The following is a 17,392-nucleotide window of genomic DNA, read 5'->3' as shown; positions in this document are numbered from 1 at the left end:
ATGGGTAAAGTCATTCCGGGCAGATGGTGGATCTTTATATTACATTAAATTTATATGTCTGTGCTGCATTCTAAAGAGCTGAGGGTGACACAGTGATGTCCTGATAGGTGACACTTTAAGAAGGGCTCAGATCGCACCCTACGAAGACCATTTTTTCAGGCAGTTTTTGCACTAGCTGGGGGTGCTCTGTACGGCTGAGATGTCTGTCTGCCGGCATCTGTGCCCAGCTCCTGCCAATAGTATAAATGAGGACTCATAGTATATTAGTAGAACAATCTCATGTAGACATATATAGACAGGGGAACAGGAGGAGGGAGGGGGGGAGGGCAAGTGACGAATGCCCAGACTGCCAAACCTTTCAGGATAGGATGTCACTCCCAACTTTTTGACCTCCTCCTATCCAGCCCCTCTCATCCTCTTTTATGGCCTGGGTGTCAGATTTTGCCTTTGCTTTTCAGTCTGTGCACATTGGGAAGGAGTCCACCACTCTTCCCCAGACTCTCGCCTCCACCTCAATCAGCTCAGGGAGCCGTCTCCAGTCCCCGCAGTAGGAGAGGACCTGCTGCACCAAGAGAGCCAAGGAAATAGCCGTCCACCCAACACGATTCCTCTACCTGCAGGGGCGGAGAAGGGGTTTTTATTTTTATCCTCCCACTGCCCCCCCCCCTTGACTTTAAATTGGGACCGGAATTTTCAACCTGTTGACTTGGAAAGTGCGAGAGGATGAAGGGGCCGTGGCTGGTACTGGCAGCTCTGTGCCTCGCCCTGGCTAACCTGGGTGCCCGGGCAGACGATGGGCTCGACTTCCCAGAGTACGACGGAGAGGACCGGGTCATCCATATCAACTTGAAGAACTACAAAGCCGCCCTGAAGAAATACGAGGTGTTGGCATTGCTGTATCACGAACCCATAGAGGATGACAAGGCTTCACAAAGACAGTTTGAGATGGAGGAGCTTATTTTGGAGGTACAAAGAGGCACGAGGATATTCTTGTTTATAATACATCCCTACCCCCCATCCCCACCCCCCCAATTTCACTCTAGATATGGCTGTATAGACACTCTAAAAGCCTCGATGAGTAGGAACATGGAAATGTAGTATATCTTTTAGTGGACCAGATCATAAAACTAAGTTCCCGGAACTCCTGAGTTGTTCCACTGAAAGGCATCACAACTACCTAGTACAGATCACATAGATGAGTCTGACACCTTCAGTCAACTTTAAAGTAATATATTGCACCTACTGTACCCTCTGGTATGTTTCACACGCTGACACCTGCCTGGCTTCACTCGGTGCTCTTCAGTCATCTATAGATACAAAATGATATAAAATAGTTTATTTTAGTTGTATTTTGGTTGTTCTCTGCATTGCATACAATTGTGTACTGGGAGGGGGGGGGTGAGCAAATACAACTCTGTCTGATATTATAAAGTCATCACTGAAAAGCACGGAAATAATCAAATAAGATGGCTTCTGCTAACCCTATTGTTGCAAGAGGGCTTGTATAAGTAAATCGTTAAATTCAGACGAGGGTGAAAAACCAATGTAAATCTGTTGGGCGACCGCACAGACCTGTAGCATACGTCAACTGCAAACATTTTTATACTATAGTTGAGGAGAGCGATAAATATAACTGCGATTACACTGCATGAAATGCAGACACAAATAATGCAAGGGGTATACTGTAAGCCGAAAATGGATAGAATATTTCATATGACCATGTTACATTATGGTAAATATATAAGCTAATTATAGAAAATTGTATTTTAATGCATGTATCAACACAGTTTAAATAGTAAGCACGATACTTTTTTTGATTGCATAATTGGTAGTGCGTGGTGTAGCACAGAGGTATACAATGGCCGGGGGTCTCTCCTTACGTGTCATGTAAGTCATGTCTATCCTCCATATTCCCCTCTGTAAGCTACGGAGACCTGTGACATCATTCATTGTTATTACACCGTCCTCCTACAGTTTCTATAAAGCATTTTATATAATAGCACAATGGTATATATTTATTTGATAGGGTTGCAAATGGTAACCTGTTTTACACTGATACCAACCAATCCGTGATTAGCTCTCATTGATCGTATACAAGTTAGACAATCAAAGCAAACATTTGATTGGTTACTATGGGTAACTGAATAATTGCAGCCCTAATGACACATGGATGATATCATATATATAATATCATATATAATTATATCATACATCCCTATTTTCACAATGTTATTGGATCACATAAAAAAATGACACTAATCTAATACATTGAAATAACACGTCATTCTCAATGTACCTGGTATTATATATTATGTGGTATTTGTAAACAAAATATTTATATATATATATATATATATATATATACACATATATATATATATTTCTTAATATCCCCTAGTTATTTTTTGTGGAATGCAATGTTTCAACATAATGTCCAGTGATTGGACGAAAGTTTCGTTGCATCCAAGATTTTCCACCAATCACAGCCCTCGTCTCTGGAAAGTGAGAAAGTTCTGCTGAGCTGGTGTAGCCGATTGGCTAGCATTACAGCTATGATTTAAAGGGCACACACCACACATTATTAAGGATGGGTGGGTGGGTGGAGAAGTAGCAGTGCTGCTGTGATGCAAATATTCATCATCAAGCCCCACCCACCTCAATGAACACTGATTGGCCAAGGGCGTCATGATGCAAACAGTGTCATCATCTACCTTGCCCTGCCCAACCTAGCCATTGTTTTCATACCTCCTCTTCATAGCATCTGATAGTATGTGAACAGGATGTATACACTTAGCATACAGGGAAGTTGGGGTCCCTCAGGTCCTTTTTCCCCTAGTAGGCTCCAACTAGGTGGAATCTCGAGAAGGCCTCACGTTAGGGTTTCCCAAACTCCTTCTTCAAGGCACCCTTACAGTCCAGGGTTGAAGGATATACATGCTTGTGCACAGATCAATCAAACTGACTGAGATACTAATTAATTCATCTGTGCTTATACTAGGATATCCTTAAAACCTGGACTGTTAGGGTGCCTTTAGCACCGAGTTTGGGAACCTAAACTTTAGGCTGCTCTGATTCCTTAGTTCCAATTTCGTTAAGATCTACATGTATCTCAGTTTTAGTATATGTGGATCTATTTATTTTCAGCAAATAGCATACTAGGGCATAAATGGGCGATTGATTGATAGGATCCTAGTTGGCATGGCTGGGAACCAATCAGATCTATCCCATGGAAAGCTGCCGACACATTTGGTAACAACAATCTTGCGCAGCGTATGCAATGGACCTTCTGGTGGCATAAATGGCGAAGAGCACAGTCAGGGCGCGCCGAAGTGGCACGGGGAGCGGATTTGCAGATCAGGGCCCTCCGTCTACGTCAGCTGATGGAAAAGTAACAATATTGTGTCCCTACAACACCCAGTACTGCAAGACTTGTCATGTTTCCCCAGGTGGTAAAGAAGTGTATCTGATAGCAGGAGATGTCAGAAAGTGTGGTATAGTGTTAGTCCACTACCGCCCTGCCTTTATTAACACCTACCCCCATCTTTATCCAGCGGTATGGATGGTAGCCAATCACTAACTGACTATTAGAGACCACCAGCACTGATAAGCAGTAGCTCCAGGTAGCGCAGTAACGGTGAAATTGCGACATACGAGTTTCCTGTGACACCATCTTTGGGTTGAGCTCTCACTTCTCCATTCTCCAGACAACATATCTGCAAATTCCTATTTCACTGGACATATAGGGGCAGATTCAGTTACACATTTACCTGCCCGTTGGCGAAAGCTGATTCTGTTCTCACCTCCATATGCTGAAAGCAGGATCGGCCTTCCCTGAGGTAATGCGCAGAGCCGCCGGGCGACTTACCTGCTTAATTGAATCTATTCCATAGTCTAATAAAACTGGGATGGTGGGTGTGTAAAATCCTTACTCACCCACCTCACACACACACACTAACATCATGACTTACTGGGGATAATTCTGAGATGGGAGCAAAGCTAAAATAACAGCAAGTAACTTTGCACCTGGACATACCATGCTGCATTGCAAGGGGGGCACATACATTTGTTATTTTTGCATGCAGGGTAAGTACCGGCTGCTGTTGTATGTAGCCCACACATGCTGGACAGCTTTACCCTTACACTGCAATTAAGATGTCAGTTTGGACACGCCCCTCCCAAATCAAAATCTCTCTGCACATCTAAAGGTGCGTACACATGGTACGATTAAAATGGACAATATTAACGATATCGATCATATCGTTATTGTTCATATCGTGCATTTTTTCGGTGCCCAACAACCTGCGATGCGCCGGCCTGTATGATCGATATCGATATCCACCATCGCCCGTGCATGCAGGCCAAGCTGGTCGATATGGTTGATTGCGGATCGCTATAATCGTTGGATCAGTTGGTGGTGTGCTGGATGATCAATATCAATCGTCCAGCACACCCGGGAGATCGAACAATGATATCGTTATCGATCGTCCCGTCTGTACGCACCACAACATTTGCCCCACCTGCAGTGCAGCAAGGTCTCGCCAAGGTGCACAGTTACTGGGTTCTTTTTGCTTTTCTCCCAACTCAGGGGTACATTTACATAGGTGCAGGTTTTTAGAAGTGGAGATGTTGCCCATAGCAACCAATCAGATTCTACTTATCAGTTATATAGCACCTTCTAGAAGATAAGAGCTAGAATCTGATTGGTTGTTATGGGCAACAGCTCCACTTCTAAAAACCAGCACTTTAGTAAATATCCCTCTCAGATTCAACCACACTATGTGCATTTAAACAAATGCCGTATTAAACTACTAACTAATCAATGTATTATGAGGCCTGTAACCCCCCCGGGGAGTGACAGCCTACCTGTATTAGTAATTACCTAAACTGCCCAAACTTCCCAGCTCATACAGTGCAGTGTACTTCACAGCTCAGCACTGGGAGATGTTAGCTCACATCACAGAAACGTGTTTTGAGAAGCTAAATGGGTTTATTTTGGCATTTAAGGAATGGACGGACCAGTACAGCGTTGTACTATTTTTACTAAGTGTTTGCATACAGTGCAACAAGATACCGTCTGTGATATTAGTACTGTCTTAGAATATATATATATATATACTTGTTTTCTAAAATAACTCTATTGAGTTTATTTGGCCATTCGCTGTCTTCACGGCGTGACGTCATCCAGTTATATTTCTTTATTTTTGTGCATCGCTTGTGCGGCACCTAAGACATAACGAGTACACACAGACACACGCTAGGGTCACGGTGAACAAAAGAGCTTACAATCTACGTATAAATACACGCTTTTAGGGACCAATTTAGAGTTGAATGCAAAAGTTTCCCATTTGTTAATGTGTGAATATACACAGGCACACGTATGTTTCCATGTACATGCTACCTAAGCGTGTAGATGTGTTCCGGAACACATCTACACGCGATCAACATCAACTACTGGAAAAATTCGCCTGTGTTTTTTGTCAACTTGAAATATTGGTTGCGACTTGCGCGCAAGCGCGGTATGGTAACTGGGCCGTACAATGACGCATCTCCAAATGGTCCGCTTAACTCTAAATTGCCAAGCCAATTAATATTTTGCATTCTGTGCTACCTGGTAAAAATAGAGGACACCTAAGAAGGCGAAAGTGAATACCGTGCGCGGTGATAAAGCTGAGGCTGGCAGCTTCTTAGGTTACAGTACAGTATGTGCAAGTTACAGCCTTTTCTTGTGGATTAAAGAACACTTGTCCTTAAGGTGCTCTGTGTAAAATGGGGATTAATAGTTAATAATATCTTAGTTAATAATATTTAATATTTTGGGTGCATTCAAGTAGAATTTCGCGCAATATTACAAACAGATGTTTTAAATATTACATTTTTATTTTTTTTAAGTGCAGCCTCTGCATAAAGAGCCAGCGATTGACGTTACCCCCAATTATAACACTCGTCCACTGTACCTTTATAAGGTATGCTGGGTAGAACTGGACACGGTGCCTTTGCTGACTCCTGTAAAATGTCTTTCGTCTCTCTCTGCGTGGAAGGCCAGCCAATTGGGGAGAGGCCTGGCCCTCTGGCCAAGAAAGGGCTGGACCGTGGCAGATGGACTGGAAGGGGAGATTTGTTGAGTCGAGCTGGCTGGCATACCGCACCCTCTGCGCTCCTTAAGTTACAGGCTGAAGTGCACATTCAGGGAAATAGGCTCTAGCACGAGCGCTCCAGATGGTCTCCTCTCTGGAAAAAGAAGCCACAGGCTTAGAAGGAGTCAAAAGCCCCTTCTCGTCCCCAGCCCGCAGCGCCGTCCATGGCAGTCAAAAATAGATTCTATAAAGTTTGGTTGTTGTAACACAGCCGTCAGGATACCAGTACGGATGTAGCGTATCAGTCCCCCAATACTTCCAATCACAGCTCCCCCCCCCCCCTGCCAGTGACAGGAGGCCGGTAGTGTGTCCTGCTTGGGCTTAGGAAATAGCATAAGCAAATTGTAACTTCTACGGATTTTGTGGGACTACAAGTCCCAGCATGTCTCACCAGTGGACTGGATCAGCTGTATGTGGATAATTCTGTCTCACCAGTTTTTGTGGAAATACAGGCCCCCAGCATGGCCACCCTCTGCCTGACATGGGCATGCTGGGGCTTGTAGTCCCACCTTAGGAGGATAGGCACAGGTTTCTCCATCTGTGACCTAATAGCCCTAGCAGGGAAATTACCAGTATAGCGCCAATGTAGAACGGATGACTGATAGAACAACAATTTTACGGTTATGCTGTTAAACATCAGAACAAGCCTGAAATAGATGGGGCTCATTGATCATTAAATATTTGCGGCTCATTCCCTGAAAACACCAGTTTTCGGGGGGTAATTGTCGCAAATATTTAGTATCAGTCCCATATATCCCCAATATCTGCTACGATCCCTACATTCCCGCAGCCTTCATAGGTTTCTATGGGTGATGCGATGCTGCCATATTTACCAACATCCGGAATGCCAAGTATTCCAGAGATTGGCCCCAGCAGCTAACGCCATCTAAAGATGGCGGTAGCCTGTTGTAGCCTGAACCCTCCCCGGCAATGGCGGTCGCGCATGTGCAGTAGCCCCGGGGACCACTCTGGGCACATTGCAGAGATGGAGCCCTCGCCCATGGGGGTGTCGCATAATACATTCCGGCGCTACGATCGCATCTTGCAATGCAGTCATGGGCGGTAAGGTCATGCCCAGATCGCAATGCAAATGCCATCTTTAAAGTGGATCTCAGTGAGCAGAGATATGCAAGTTATTCCTTATCTGTGCGTTCTGACAAACCCGGCATGCAGAACCACTGTATAATAGCATTTATGTACATATATAGCAGATACAGTATGTATGGGATCACATATCTATAGCACTGATGAGATCTAATAAAGTTAAACTTCCAGTTGGATACAATATAGCCCCATAGCTCTACATAGATACATAGTTGGCCAACAGATATATTTTATTTTGTAAGTGTAAAATGTACAGACAAATATAGAGTTGGGAGGAGGGTGCGTCCCAGTGTAAACGTGAAGCTGCCCAGTATTTGTGCTATATGCATAAAGCATCTGCTATCTGCCCTGTATGCAAAATCCCCCTCCCACACTTATATCACATGGTTTGTCCATAGGCTAATTTGCAATCTTTAGCTGGGTTTGAGGCCCCTTACAACCACATTTCATTGCACGCGTTTCATAGAGTACCCTATGGCCCTGGTTTTCCCACTTATTTTCCTATCGCAGGAAACTGTGCTGAACAAATCACATCGTTTAGGTCTTGTCTACGCATTAGTGATTTGCAGAGAGTGAAATGGGTCAGGGTCATGTATGTTGGCGTGTCAGCAATTTGCGTGGCTCCGTCCCTAGTTATTTAAGTGAGGATTTAGGAGACTATTTATAGACCAATTATAAAAAAAAAAAGCATTTATTTATTAATATCAATTGTCACCATCCTGAGCTGGCGAGGACAGGACAGACCTTGCCATGGTACAAGCGTGTTCCCTCTGACATAAATCCGCTCACAAATCCCTACTGGTCTAGCTTTGGGAACAAATAGTCAAGCCGGGTCCTCGTATTGGAACGACAAATCATCTACATCGTCTACCCACAATTGCGCGCTCCCGCAGGTCGCATACGAGGTCTCCTGGACGGCCCATCAGACGATATCATATGTGGGGCTGTGCAGTTTAATGAAATCGTTATTAAATGGTGTAGTGTGTACGGTCAATCTGTGATGGTCCGGAGGGAAGGGAGATCGCCCTAACCACCTGCACAATTGGCTGTCGTTCTAATGTGTACCCGTCCTAAGTCAGAATTGAACTTAGCTAAGACACCACATTGTGACTACAGTGACAATTTAGTGCTGTGATTCACATAGGTTTGAAAAATGAAACAACGACCAGCAGCCTGCAATGCAAACACTGCCTGTCCGTATACCGAGACATAGCATACCTTATAGGCACTATATATTTCTATATATGAGGACACACTATCCTGCACAGGTTAATTGTTTATTATTCTCTATATCATGTGTCTGTACTGAAGCATACAATTCCCTGATTGGTTAATAAAGATTTCTGTTCCGCAGGGCCTGGGAGTTATATCGCTGACTTATAGCGCCTCTGCTGTATAGATTATTGCAGCTTGGAAAGGGCTCCGGGCAGAGGTGGTAGAAGGGCGGCTGGTACATTTATTTGCTAATGTTCAGGGCCAGGCCCAGATTTCTAAGACATTTTTGTACCTTTAGAACTGTCCCTATTTTTTCAGTACTGGCCAACAGTGTGAAACACGGAGTCACAGGATTGAATTTAATTAGCCGAAAAAAACGTTCCTGTAGGTTCGCGCGTTCAGGCGTGATTTATTTATTTTTTTATTGCTATTCAAATAGCTTTGCCCATTAACCAGCGCTAACTCTCCATAGAATTAATGTGGATATTTATTTGCACCCCCTGGTTCAAAACCACTTGACCCCCCCCCCTTCCCCACAGCGGTAAATAAGACACTTAGAAGCTTTTAATTTCCATAATTAGCCCAGTTATGACATGTAACTTGGGGGGTGTTATTCTGCCAAATCCAGGTATATGGGGGTGCTGTATTTATAAGGAAGGTATATGGGGGGGCTGTATTGATGTGACAGGTATATGGGGGCGATGTATTGATGGGGCAGATAGATGGTGGTGCTGTATTTATGTGACAGGCATATGGGGGTGCTGTATTGATGGGGAAGATAGATGGTGGTGCTGTATTTATGTGACAGGTATATGGGGGTGATGTATTGATGTGATAGGTATATGGGGGTGATGTATTGATGTTATAGGTATATGGGGGTGATGTATAGATGGGACAGGTATATGGGGGTGATGTATTGATGTGATAGGTATATGGGGGTGATGTATAGATGGGACAGGTATATGGGGGAGATGTATTAATGGGACAGTTATATGGGGGTGGGTCAGGTATATGGGGGTGTTGTATTGATGTGACAGGTATATGGGGGTGCTGTATTTATGTGACAGGTATACGGGGGTGCTGTATTGATGGGGAAGATAGATGGTGGTGCTGTATTTATGTGACAGGCATATGGGGGTGCTGTATTGATGTGACAGGTATATGGGGGCGATGTATTGATGGGGCAGATAGATGGTGGTGCTGTATTTATGTGTCAGGTATATGGGGGCGATGTATTGATGGGGCAGATAGATGGTGGTGCTGTATTTATGTGACAGGTATATGGGGGTGATGTATTGATGTGATAGGTATATGGGGGTGATGTATTGATATGATAGGTATATGGGGGTGATGTATAGATGGGACAGGTATATGGGGGTGATGTATTGATGTGATAGGTATATGGGGGTGATGTATAGATGGGACAGGTATATGGGGGAGATGTATTAATGGGGCAGATAGATGGTGGTGCTGTATTTATGTGTCAGGTATATGGGGGTGCTGTATTTATGTGACAGGAATATGGGAACGATGTATTGATGTGATAGGTATATGGGGGTGACGTATAGATGGGACAGGTATATGGGGGAGATGTATTAATGGGACAGTTATATGGGGTGGGTCAAGTATATGGGGTGCTGAATTGATGGGACAGGAATATGGGGGTGCTGTATTGATGTGACAGGTATATGGGGGCGATGTATTGATGGGGCAGATAGATGGTGGTGCTGTATTTATGTGTCAGGTATATGGGGGTGCTGTATTGATGTGACAGGTATATGGGGGTGATGTATTGATGTGACAGGTATATGGGGGTGCTGTATTGATGTGACAGGTATATGAGGGCGATGTATTGATGTGACAGGTATGTGGGGTGCTGTATTGATGAGGCAGGTATATGGGGATGCTGTATTGATTAGGCAGGTATATGGGGGTGCTGTATTGATGTAACAGGTATATGGGGGTGCTGTATTCATGTGACAGGTATATGGGGGTACTGAATTGATGGGACAGGTATATGGGGGTGCTGTATTGATGGGACAGGTATATGGGCGTGCTGTATTGATGAGGCAGGTATATGGGGGTGCGGTATTGATGTGACAGGTATATGGGGGTGCTGTATTTATGTGACAGGTATACGGGGGTGCTGTATTTATGTGACAGGTATATGGGGGTGCTGTATTTATAAGGAAGGTATATGGGGGTGCTGTATTGATGTGACAAGTATATGGGAGCGATGTATTGATGGGACAGGTATATGGGGGTGCTGTATTGATGTGACAGGTATATGGGGGCGATGTATTGATGTGACAGGTATATGGGGGTGATGTATTGATGTGACAGGTATATGGGGGTGCTGTATTGATGTGACAGGTATATGGGGGTGATGTATTGATGTGACAGGTATATGGGGGTGCTGTATTAATGTGACAGGTATATGGGGTGCTGTATTGATGAGGCAGGTATATGGGGGTGCTGTATTGATTAGGCAGGTATATGGGGGTGCTGTATTGATGTAACAGGTATATGGGGGTGCTGTATTCATGTGACAGGTATATGGGGGTACTGAATTGATGGGACAGGTATATGGGCGTGCTGTATTGATGAGGCAGGTATATGGGGGTGCAGTATTGATGTGATAGGTATATGGGGGTGATGTACTGATGTGATAGGTATATGGGGGAGATGTACTGATGTGATAGGTGTATGGGGGTGATGTATTGATGTGATAGGTATATGGGGTGATGTATTGACGTGACAGGTATATGGGGTGATGTATTGATGTGACAGGTATATGGAGGTGCTGTATTGATGTGACAGGTATATGGGGGAGATGTACTGATGTGATAGGTGTATGGGGGTGATGTATTGATGTGACAGGTATATGGGGTGCTGTATTGATGTGACAGGTATATGGGGGTGATGTATTGATGTGATAGGTATATGGGGTGATGTATTGATGTGATAGGTATATGGGGTGATGTATTGATGTGATAGGTATATGGGGTGATGTATTGATGTGATAGGTATATGGGGGGTGATGTATTGATGTGATAGGTATATGGGGTGATGTATTGATGTGATAGGTATATGGGGGTATTGTATTGATGTGACAGGTATATGGGGGTGCTGTATTGATGTGACAGGTATATGGGGTGATGTATTGATGTGACAGGTATATGGGGGTGCTGTATTGATGTGATAGGTATATGGGGGTGATGTATTGATGTGACAGGTATATGGGGGTGCTGTATTGATGTGATAGGTATATGGGGGTGCTGTATTGATGTGATAGGTATAGGGGGGTGCTGTATTGATGGGACAGGTATACGGGGGTGTTGTATTGATAGGATAGGTATATGGGGGTGATGTATTGATGGGATAGGTATATGGGGGTGCTGTATTGATGTGATAGGTATATGGGGGTGCTGTATTGATGTGACAGGTATATGGGGGGTGCTGTATTGATGGGACAGGTAGATGGGGGCGCTGTATTGATGGGACAGGTATATGGGGGCGATGTATTGATGTGACAGGTATATGGGGGTGATGTATTGATGTGACAGGTATATGGGGGTGCTGTATTGATGTGACAGGTATATGGGGGTGATGTATTGATGTGACAGGTATATGGGGGTGCTGTATTGATGTGACAGGTATATGGGGTGCTGTATTGATGAGGCAGGTATATGGGGGTGCTGTATTGATTAGGCAGGTATATGGGGGTGCTGTATTCATGTAACAGGTATATGGGGGTACTGTATTCATGGGACAGGTATATGGGGGTGCTGTATTGATGGGACAGGTATATGGGCGTGCTGTATTGATGAGGCAGGTATATGGGGGTGCGGTATTGATGTGATAGGTATATGGGGGTGATGTACTGATGTGATAGGTATATGGGGGAGATGTACTGATGTGATAGGTGTATGGGGGTGATGTATTGATGTGATAGGTATATGGGGTGATGTATTGACGTGACAGGTATATGGGGTGATGTATTGATGTGACAGGTATATGGAGGTGCTGTATTGATGTGACAGGTATATGGGGGAGATGTACTGATGTGATAGGTGTATGGGGGTGATGTATTGATGTGATAGGTATATGGGGTGCTGTATTGATGTGACAGGTATATGGGGTGCTGTATTGATGTGACAGGTATATGGGGGTGATGTATTGATGTGATAGGTATATGGGGTGATGTATTGATGTGATAGGTATATGGGGTGATGTATTGATGTGATAGGTATATGGGGTGATGTATTGATGTGATAGGTATATGGGGGGTGATGTATTGATGTGATAGGTATATGGGGTGATGTATTGATGTGATAGGTATATGGGGGTATTGTATTGATGTGATAGGTATATGGGGGTGCTGTATTGATGTGACAGGTATATGGGGTGATGTATTGATGTGACAGGTATATGGGGGTGCTGTATTGATGATAGGTATATGGGGGTGATGTATTGATGTGACAGGTATATGGGGGTGCTGTATTGATGTGATAGGTATATGGGGGTGCTGTATTGATGTGATAGGTATAGGGGGGTGCTGTATTGATGGGACAGGTATACGGGGGTGTTGTATTGATAGGATAGGTATATGGGGGTGATGTATTGATGGGATAGGTATATGGGGGTGCTGTATTGATGTGATAGGTATATGGGGGTGCTGTATTGATGTGACAGGTATATGGGGGGTGCTGTATTGATGGGACAGGTAGATGGGGGTGCTGTATTGATGGGACAGGTATATGGGGGTGATGTATTGATGTGACAGGTATATGGGGGTGATGTATTGATGTGATAGGTATATGGGGGTGATGTATTGATGTGACAGGTATATGAGGGTGCTGTATTGATGGGACAGGTATATGGGGGGTGCTGTATTGATGGGATAGGTATACGGGGGTGATGTATTGATGGGATAGGTATACGGGGGTGATGTATTGATGGGATAGGTATACGGGGGTGATGTATTGATGGGACAGGTATTTGGGGGTGCTGTATTGATGTGATAGGTATATGGGGGTGCTGTATTGATGTGATAGGTATATGGGGGGTGCTGTATTGATGGGACAGGTATATGGGGGGTGCTGTATTGATGTGACAGGTATATGGGGGTGATGTATTGATGTGATAGGTATATGGGGGAGATGTATTGATGTGACAGGTATATGGTGTGATGTATTGATGTGACAGGTATATGGGGTGATGTATTGATGTGATAGGTACATGGGGGTGCTGTGTTGATGTGACAGGTATATGGGGGTGCTGTATTGATGTGATACGTATATGGGGGGTGCTGTATTGATGGGACAGGTATACGGGGGTGTTGTATTGATGTGATAGGTATACGGGGGTGATGTATTGATGTGATAGGTATATGAGGGTGCTGTGTTGATGTGATAGGTATATGGGGGTGCTGTATGGATGTGACAGGTATATGGGAGTGCTGTATGTATGGGACAGGTATATGGGGGGGTTATGTATTGATGTGACAGGTATATGGGGGTGCTGTATTGATGGGACAGGTATATGGGGGTGCTGTATGGATGGTACAGGTATATGGGGGTGATGTATTGATGTGATAGGTATATGGGGGTGCTGTATTAATGTGATAGGTATATGGGATGATGTATTGATGTGATAGGTATATGGGGGTATTGTATTGATGTGATAGGTATATGGGGGTGATGTATTGATGGGATAGGTATATGGGTGTGCTGTATTGATGGGATAGGTATATGGGTGTGCTGTATTGATGTGACAGGTATATGGGGGGTGCTGTATTGATGGGACAGGTAGATGGGGGTGCTGTATTGATGGGACAGGTATATGGGGGTGATGTATTGATGTGACAGGTATATGAAGGTGATGTATTGATGTGATAGGTATATGGGGGTGATGTATTGATGTGATAGGTATATGGGGGTGATGTATTGATGTGACAGGTATACGAGGGTGCTGTATTGATGTGACAGGTATACGGGGGTGTTGTATTGATGGGACAGGTATACGGGGGTGATGTATTGATGTGATAGGTATACGGGGGTGATGTATTGATGGGACAGGTATTTGGGGGTGCTGTATTGATGTGATAGGTATATGGGGGTGCTGTATTGATGTGATAGGTATATGGGCGGGTGCTGTATTGATGGGACAGGTATATGGGGGTGCTGTATTGATGTGACAGGTATATGGGGGTGATGTATTGATGTGATAGGTATATGGGGGAGATGTATTGATGTGATAGGTATATGGGGGTGATGTATTGATGTGACAGGTATATGGGGTGATGTATTGATGTGATAGGTATATGGGGTGATGTATTGATGTGATAGGTACATGGGGGAGGTGTATTGATGTGATAGGTATATGGGGGTGATGTATTGATGTGACAGGTATATGGGGGTGCTGTGTTGATGTGACAGGTATATGGGGGTGCTGTATTGATGTGATACGTATATGGGGGGTGCTGTATTGATGGGACAAGTATATGGGGGTGTTGTATTGATGTGATAGGTATACGGGGGTGATGTATTGATGTGATAGGTATATGGGGGTGCTGTGTTGATGTGATAGGTATATGGGGGTGCTGTATGGATGTGACAGGTATATGGGGGTGCTGTATGGATGTGACAGGTATATGGGAGTGCTGTATGTATGGGACAGGTATATGGGGGGGTGATGTATTGATGTGACAGGTATATGGGGGTGCTGTATTGATGGGACAGGTATATGGGGGTGCTGTATGGATGGTACAGGTATATGGGGGTGATGTATTGATGTGATAGGTATATGGGGGTGCTGTATTAATGTGATAGGTATATGGGATGATGTATTGATGTGATAGGTATATGGGGGTATTGTATTGATGTGATAGGTATACGGGGGTGATGTATTGATGTGACAGGTATATGGGGGTGATGTATTGATGTGACAGGTATATGGGGGGTGCTGTATTGATGTGATAGGTATACGGGGGTGATGTATTGATGTGACAGGTATATGGGGGTGATGTATTGATGTGACAGGTATATGGGGGTGATGTATTGATGTGATAGGTATATGGGGGTGCTGTATTGATGGGACAGGTATATGGGGTTGCTGAATTGATGGGACAGGTATTTGGGGGTGCTGTATTGATGTGACAGGTATATGGGAGTGCTGTATTGATGTGACAGATATATGGGGGTGATGTATTAATGTGATAGGTATATGGGGGTGCTGTATTGATGTGACAGATATATGAGGGTAATGTATTGATGTGACAGGTATATGGGGGTGCTGTATTGATGTGACAGGTATATGGGGGTGATGTATTGATGGGACAGGTATATGGGGGTGATGTATTGATGGGGCAGATTGATGGGGGTGCTGTATTTATGTGACAGGTATATGGAGACGATGTATTTATGTGACAGGTATATGGGGGTGATGTATTGATGTGACAGGTATATGGGGGAGATGTATTGATGGGACAGGTATATGGGGGTGCCATATGGATGTGACAGGTATATGGGGGTGCTGTATTGATGTGACAGGTATATGGGGGTACTCTATTGATGGGACAGGTATATGGGGGTGCTGTATTGATGTGATAGGTATATGGGGTGCTGTATTGTTGTAAGAGGTATATGGGGGTGATGTATTGATGTGATAGGTATATGGGGGTGCTGTATTGATGGGACAGGTATATGGGGTGATGTATTGATGTGACAGGTATATGGGGGTGCTGTATGGATGGTACAGGTATATGGGGGTGATGTATTGATGTGATAGGTATATGGGGGTGATGTATTGATGTGACAGGTATATGGGGGTGCTGTATGGATGTGACAGGTATATGGGAGTGCTGTATGTATGGGACAGGTATATGGGGGGGTGATGTATTGATGTGACAGGTATATGGGGGTGCTGTATTGATGGGACAGGTATATGGGGCTGCTGAATTGATGGGACAGGTATTTGGGGGTGCTGTATGGATGGGACAGGTATATGGGGGTGATGTATTGATGTGACAGGTATATGGGGGTGCTGTATTGATGGGACAGGTATATGGGGTTGTTGAATTGATGGGACAGGTATTTGGGGGTGCTGTATTGATGGGACAGGTATATGGGTTTGCTGTATTGATGGGACAGGTATATGGGGTGCTGTATTGATGTGACAGGTATATGGGGGTGATGTATTAATGTGACAGGTATATGGGGGTGCTGTATTGATGGGACAGGTATATGGGGGTGCTGTATTGATGGGACAGGTATATGGGGGTGCTGTATTGATGCGACAGGTTTATGGGGGTGATGTATTAATGTGACAGGTATATGGGGGTGCTGTATTGATGGGACAGCTAGATGGGGGTGCTGTATTGATGCGACAGGTATATGGGGGTGCTGTATTGATGGAACAGGTATATGGGGGTGCTGTATTGATGGGACAGGTGTTTTTAAACTTGCAGCTGGGAGTTACAGGTGTTTTTTGACAATTTTTTTAAAGTGACTTAAAATGACAGAAAAACCACCTGGCAGGCATCTCTCTGCACTGCACAATTACCCGCAGCCTATACATTGCTGATATACATTTGCTTTCTATCATATTCTTACCGTTAGAATAAAATGCACACATCAGCCATTTCTCACCTTATAAGAACCACACATGCTCCGATTATGGCTTTTATACCGTTATCTAATAGTGTTGGACACTTTTTTAGGGGTATAGGGGATTTCCCAACTTTTCTCCACACTTATCGAGGGTATTACCAGCCAGAATTACAGCGCAGCCCCGGGACAAGCATTGTAGAATTGTATAGGGTGAATGGCGGGAGCACGCATACACGCTGTAAGCGGAATTACGGCACGATAAGCTCGTTTAGGTTAAGCATAAGTTAACCAAGTTTTACTGCGGCTAACTGAATTGGGACCGTATTC

The 17,392-nt window shown here is 44.3% G+C and overlaps 1 protein-coding gene across 1 annotated transcript in view; it reads left to right on the top strand.

The window, feature by feature from the left end:
• Nucleotides 1–408: 408 nt before the first annotated feature.
• CASQ1 (calsequestrin 1) overlaps nt 409–17,392 on the top strand; it is a 91,688-nt gene continuing 74,704 nt past the window's right edge. The window contains exon 1 of the mRNA XM_088467596.1: nt 409–966. Coding sequence (XP_088323722.1) covers nt 724–966 — 243 coding nt within the window. The 5' untranslated portion in view covers nt 409–723. The remainder of the gene's footprint in view (nt 967–17,392) is intronic.

This window comes from Taudactylus pleione, unplaced genomic scaffold (assembly GCF_031769625.1).
Source record: "Taudactylus pleione unplaced genomic scaffold, aTauple2 ptg000073l, whole genome shotgun sequence".
NCBI classification, from domain to species: domain Eukaryota; kingdom Metazoa; phylum Chordata; class Amphibia; order Anura; family Myobatrachidae; genus Taudactylus; species Taudactylus pleione.
Note: the sequence above shows the minus strand (reverse complement) of the source record. Positions and strands in the feature narration are given on the sequence as shown.